Raw genomic sequence first — 6,323 nt, forward strand, 5'->3', positions numbered from 1 at the left:
CATTCAAACGGCTGATTCATTCAGGAACAGAGCATTTGACTGTGTTAATGAGTGAATCACTGAATCATTTATTCAACAGATTTGTTCAAAAAGCGGATTCATTCAATAAGTACACCTTCCACAGAGCCGGCGCCAGGGCACCAACATCAGGGGGGCATTTGGTTGCAATCTGTGATTGCGTGCAGTCCCTGACACTGGCTAAAGCATGCAATCGCTTTCTTATGTGCGCTGTTTTATTGGTTTCACTTTCGCTTTTGAAATCGATCACGTTCAGCAGGGAGGGGAGAGGATGGAAAGTGGGAGCACAGTAACTCGTTTGGGGGGGGCACGGCCCGAGAATGAAAAATGATCCATACTTCATATCTGTATTATAATTCGTCATTATTATTTTAAATCAGAGGGTTTTAAAATGTTTAACCAATGGCAATCATTAAAAAGAGCTTGTCAGTAAAACTTCGTACCGCCATTGGATCCTCAAGCTCTCAGCGAAAGCTCATAACTCCACCCCGCCTCCTTTCAGATTGAGCGCCGCGCACAGCCTGGAGGAAACAGATCTCCGCTTTTTCGCAATGAAAGGGTAAATAAATAATATCTGATGTTTGTACATAGTACAGCGTTTTCTTTCAGGGCGGGCACTAGTGACTCACAGGGCGGGCCAGGCCCCCCATTGCCCGCCAATGGCGCCGGGACTGTTTCCATTGCTCAGAGACGCAAAACAGTGCTGTGATCTTTGTTTGGAATTATTTTTGTTGGCAAAATTTAGCGAAAACAAGCAATAAGTCTAAAATGTAAGTCACTTATTGCTTTAATGAACTTGTATGAAATTATTATCAAATGTGTTCATGCTGATATCTGCAGAAAAACAGTACTCTTTGTGTGATATAGATATAGAAGTTAACTATATTATATAAATATAAAAAGCATACAGAAGCATTTTTGCCATCTACAATTTAGAATGCCTGGAATTTTTTAATACATTAATAAATCAACGTGCGTGCACTCTGTGTGATTTGATGATATAGCCTACTTGATAATGTCAGATCACACAACATTACAACAACACTTACCCTATTATTGCAGAAGATATACTGTATATCACACACCCCAGACTCGATTTTGAGTAGAAAATGAATCATCCGCGATTGTGCACGCACTTGTTTGCACGGTTTGCAGATGAGCAGAGCTGTTCTAACTTGCAAACACCAGACCACTGATTCTCAAACCTGCTTTCCAGCAGTCTGTGTTCTTCTGACTATTTTGTTGAAAGTAACGAATATGCTTTGGGGAAATGTATCGGAGTAAAAGTAAAAGTTGGCTGTAATATAAAAACTCAAGTAGGCTACAGATACTCCCAAAAAATACTTAAGTACTGTAACGAAGTATTATTACTTCGTTAAAATACACCACTTTGTGTGTGTGTGTGTGTGTGTGTGTGAGAGAGAGAGAGAGAGAAAGAGAGAGAGAGCCCAAAAGGGGAGTTGTTTAAAGATGTGATTGGGTCAGCCCAATGTCAATTAAGGAAATAACCAATGGGCTGCTGATTAAATGTCTCATGGGCCGGTCTCTCTGGGGGAAAAAAATCCTAAACCGACTTTTTTTGAAAAATACATTAAACAGCCGCAAAGACCACAGCACCGTCAACTATTTAGGCAGAAAAACTATAAGCTGCTAAGAGTTTTATGGGCCGATCAGACAAATATGGTATGAGAAGATGTATAGGCCCGGCCCAAAAAGTAAGTCGGCCCAGCGGGAAAATGCCGGTCTGCCAGATGGCCAGTCCACCCCTGCGTGAGCTAATTGGATATAATGAGATCAGATGGGAAAACTGGACCTGTCGTTGGTTTCATACGGATTACTTATCATAGAATATTTGTTTTCAGTAAGACTTACTTCATTTAAGAGTAGACATGTCAAGCTTTCTATAGATATATTTCTCATGCCTCTGTGTAAAGTATTCGCTGAGTTTCAGTTCATTTTAGTGATGCATTTCAAAAGCAGTTCGCGGAGAGTTTGAAGACTGAGAACGTTTGTTTTATTTATTTATTTTTTTTTTATTATGAGTGTATACAAATAAAAGTAGAGCCCTTACAGATTCAAATGGTGTATTGCTCTTATCTGTACGGTCAAAAATGCAGAGTAATTCAAGTTTTTTTCGGCCTTATCAGGAACATTTGCCACAAAACGCGTTACCACGGGCGTCGACCCCAGAGGGTTAACGTGATAAATTCATAAGTTCACGTGATGAATAATACTTATTCTGAAACTTTTCCTGGTATATCACAATTGTATCAGCTTCCATTACACACAGCTTTCAGTTCAATGCAGTCTGTGTGGGCAAGTTAATAAAAATATCAGTGTGAATGGCTCTTATTCATTTGAGAGCTTAATTTTGAACATATCTGCCTTGCTACAGAAGAAACATGGGCTATTTTTTATGTAACTCCTGGGACATCTCGGTTCCATTAATACCTCTTTAACCCTTGTGCATCAATAAAAAAAAAGTTACACTTAGGTTCATAGTGGACAAATATGTCCATGTCAAAAAAAAGGTCATAAAAATTGGAAGCTTGGGAGCAGAGACTTAAGTGTGGTCTCATTTTAAAGAAGACCCATGGCAGATTATATTTGAAGTAAAAAAAGTTTAAAAAGTGAAACAAAAAAAAAGTTATACAGGTTTAAGTTTATGATAAAACTATTTTATGAATATTTTATATATGAAACATGTTGAACTCTAAAACTGCTAGAAAATCAAAGCCATAAATCTAAACAAGTTGTTTTCCAAATTTGAGGTTGATATCTCAAAAAATGAGCTTTCAGTAAAATTTGGTTTGGGTGCAGTACCAAATTTTTCTCATTAGATGCCAGCAAAACTCTGCTGCTGCAAACAGTGCTTGGATTTGTGATTTGCAGTAGAGTTTCTCTCTCTCGATTTTTACAAGAACACATACACACACACAATTTTTTTTATGACACACATACAAACCACACTGTGACATCCATACCAACACACCCACACAATTATAGCTGCATTATTTATCCAATTGGCTCTATAATATGCAGAAGCAGAAAACAGGAATAAAGCAAGTGTTTGCTTTATAGACCAAAGCTGAAAAAATGGCACCATCTGGTAAAAAATTTAATTTTGAAGCCTTGCCAACAGAATGAAAGCCTATTAACAAAAATTGCATCATTTTACAGTTAAACGGCACCGAGATTAAAAATATCAGTTATAATGGGTTTCAATGGGGACACTTTTGTCCTTAAGTGAAGTGAAGTGACATACTGCCAAGTATGGTGACCCATACTCGGAATTCATGCTCTGCATTTAACCCATCCAACGTGCACACACAAACAGCAGTGAACACACACACACTGTGAAGACACACCCGGAGCAGTGGGCAGCAATTTATGCTGCGGCGCATATTTTATTCAGTGTTATGACAATCAACTTTAATATTATGGGTTTGTATTATTTTCATGCTATAAGACCGATTCAAAGAGAGAAAACAGAATATAGCATTGGCTGGAAAGACAGTTCAACATCAACGACTGAAACTAAAAACTTCTAATTTCAGTCAGAGTTTCGTTCGTTTTTTAGGACCTTCTCTTTTAACAAATCCAATATAACCTGCCTTTCCTGACTCTCCAGCTCAAACCGACGTTCCCGCTCTTTTCTTTCTGATCCCAGACGCTCCCGATCCAGGGCAATCTTATTCCTCTGGATTTCTAGCTCCTCTCTTCTCAGTGCCATTTCCTCCTCTCGCAGACTCTGCTCTGCTTCAAATCGCTTTTCTAAGAAGCTTAGGATCTCTGAGTAGGTCTGGCAGCAGCACTGACAAGGCTGTTTGGCTGTAGGAGCTGTGAGCTCAGCCTCCTCCTGCTCCTCAGGTTCTGGACTGGCTACCACTAATAAAAAAAATTACACAAATGTAAGAGTATGTTAAATACAATGTATATGTAATTTTAGAATTTTAAGTAAGAGACAATAAAATCTAAAGATCTCCAATTGTGGATTGTTGTGTAATGATCTATGAGCTGTGGTTATATTTCTAAACTAAAAACTCCTTACCAGCGGGAGGAGCTGCTGTTACTGAGAGCACAGTGGATTTGTCAGGCTCAGGGGATAATTCCTCCAGTGCTCTCTTCCTGAGTTCATCTTGGCATTTACTTTCCCCACTTGCCAGAAGATTCTTCTCTGCCTCCAACTCCAGAACTTCGTGCAACAGGTCTTCTTTCTGTGCATACAGGCGTTCCGTACCAAACCTAAACACAACTCAGATCTAATAGCTTTTGTATATATACAAAAAAAAATCTAATATAATATAATTAACCCTGTAAAAACATTTTCTTAAAAAATATGTATGTAGCTTATCAACTGAGTTTTCTGGTAGAAGATTTAAAAAGCATTTTTCTGTGCACATTTAATTGACCAGTGTCAAGTCATACTGTTTACCTCTTTAAAAAATAAGAACTTTGAAATGCAGTTAATCACAACATTTATAACCATTTCATGATTAAAGATGCACTAAATAATATTGTTTCACAGTTTGAAACAGGAGTGTTTTGGACTTGCTGAGACTTGCAACATCAAGCAAATGTTTTCATTTACAGATACCATTTTAGAAATATTCTATTTAACACTCATGTTGTGTTACCAAGATAAAGTGAGTAGTATTTAACATGACAGCTGCCGTGAAGGGGAGCCCACCTTTATGAAGAATACAAAAGCTTTTTCAATTCCCCTTACTGGAATCTTTATCATATGCTATTAAATACTAAGAGTATTTAATCTTTACTCTATATTTATTTACTACAATTCATTTATTTATTTATATAATTCATTTATTTATTTTAATTTTATATACTTCAATTCACGTATTTCAACTGGAAAAAAGTACTTAGTGCACCTTCAAGGCAAGTTAAAAAAAAAGGGAAGTTGACCTCTCCTAACCTGCGTAGACTTGCAAAGTCCTGTTTTTTATAATAATCCAGCAGTAGCATGGTTCTCTCCCTGCATCTGCGTCCATCCACCTCAAAGTTCTCATCCTGTAGGGTCGCAGTAATAATTTCACCCACCCTTGCCCAGATTCGGCCTGACTCTTTAGAAGTGAAGGGGTTCTGTGCTATCACTTCACGGAGGAGCAGGATGTCATGACGTGCTGAAAATCGTACTTGACGTTTACGAGGATTAGTAGAAGGTCCAGCAAGAGAGAAACCTGCAAAAGCACAGAAACATGTGAGATACTGAGAGTAAAATCTGAGCAATGGATTTTCAAACATTTTTGTGTATTTATCTGGAATTCTTTGATATACTGTAGCAGCATTAATATGTCTTCAGATTAACCAATTTCCACATGCATAACATAGTTTATTACAGTTATTATTTTAATTACTTAAAATGCATGCAGGTCCATACACTTTTCTCTTTTGCATTTCTTTTTTCATTCCAGTTGTAGCCTATGCCACACACTTTTATCAGGGTAATGTGTTGTATTGCCTATAAAAAATGTTATTGTTTTTGCTTTATTATTTTGAGTTTGGGCCATTATTTTGACTTGTATGTTACATTTAATAAAACAAATACACCGTTTTTCTTTAACGTAGAGCGTCATTGGTGCTTTATTAACTACTGACACAGAAACATCAACAGGGCAGCCCAGGCTTTTACAGCGCGTTGACTGTATGACACCGTTTAGCAGTGCAGTGCAGTGCAACTTAATAAAACAGAGTTAAAATGAAATTGGATTCAAGAACAGAATCAATGAATTTTTGAATATGATATTGAATGAATTGAATTGAATAGATACTATAGATTCTAGATTCGAGAATATAATTAATATATTCCAATCTATTCAAACGTTGCGGTTTTTCGGCAGGTCTTACCGCGTTCCATGTTTTCCCGTCTGTGTATGTGTGTCAGCTGATACGCACAAACTGCTGAGGTCACTGTACACGTCCGCTCACCAGTACAGGTTTCATTCTGACGTGTACCTCAACTTCTCGGGAAATCTGGCATAACTGGGAGAGAATGGAATGCAGGTGCTCCTTTAATCCTCAAGAGGGCAGAAGATGGTCAAATCAAGCAATAGCACAAAACCGGATGCTGGTCTTTTTATCACCACATCCAGGGTGCGATTTGCCGGGGGGGATGGGGGTGTTTATTAAATTATGATCACGTTAAATACAGTTTCCGTCGTATTAAAAACATTTCATAACGTGACACCCATTTACTTGCCTAAAAAGACGCATTTATGATGTGCGTTGTTAACAGATTACACTAACATTAGGTTAGGCTATAACTTTACCCTGGAGAGAAAAAACAG

The 6,323-nt window shown here is 37.8% G+C and overlaps 1 protein-coding gene across 1 annotated transcript; it reads right to left on the bottom strand.

Moving 5' to 3' along the window:
- Window positions 1-2,056: 2,056 nt before the first annotated feature.
- LOC306845174 (uncharacterized protein) lies at window positions 2,057-5,932 on the bottom strand. Its single transcript, XM_079377820.1, has 4 exons — window positions 5,884-5,932; window positions 4,952-5,216; window positions 4,070-4,263; window positions 2,057-3,906 (listed from the first exon to the last, which is right to left on the bottom strand). The coding sequence occupies exons 1-4, from the start codon at window positions 5,891-5,893 to the stop codon at window positions 3,572-3,574; spliced, it is 804 nt and encodes a 267-aa protein (XP_079233946.1). The 5' UTR covers window positions 5,894-5,932; the 3' UTR covers window positions 2,057-3,571.
- Between the last annotated feature and the right edge of the window lie 391 nt (window positions 5,933-6,323).

Source organism: Barbus barbus (assembly GCF_936440315.1).
Source record: "Barbus barbus genome assembly, chromosome: 25".
Classification (NCBI taxonomy): Eukaryota; Metazoa; Chordata; class Actinopteri; order Cypriniformes; family Cyprinidae; genus Barbus; species Barbus barbus.

Bases quoted from the DNA above. Each gene is read 5' to 3' on its own strand.
- LOC306845174 (XM_079377820.1), bottom strand. The intron at 4,264-4,951 runs GTTAGGAGAGGT...AGTTGTGTTTAG, and splicing joins GACTTTGCAAGTCTACGCAG to GTTTGGTACGGAACGCCTGT. The intron at 3,907-4,069 runs GTAAGGAGTTTT...TTTTTTTATTAG, and splicing joins AACAGCAGCTCCTCCCGCTG to TGGTAGCCAGTCCAGAACCT.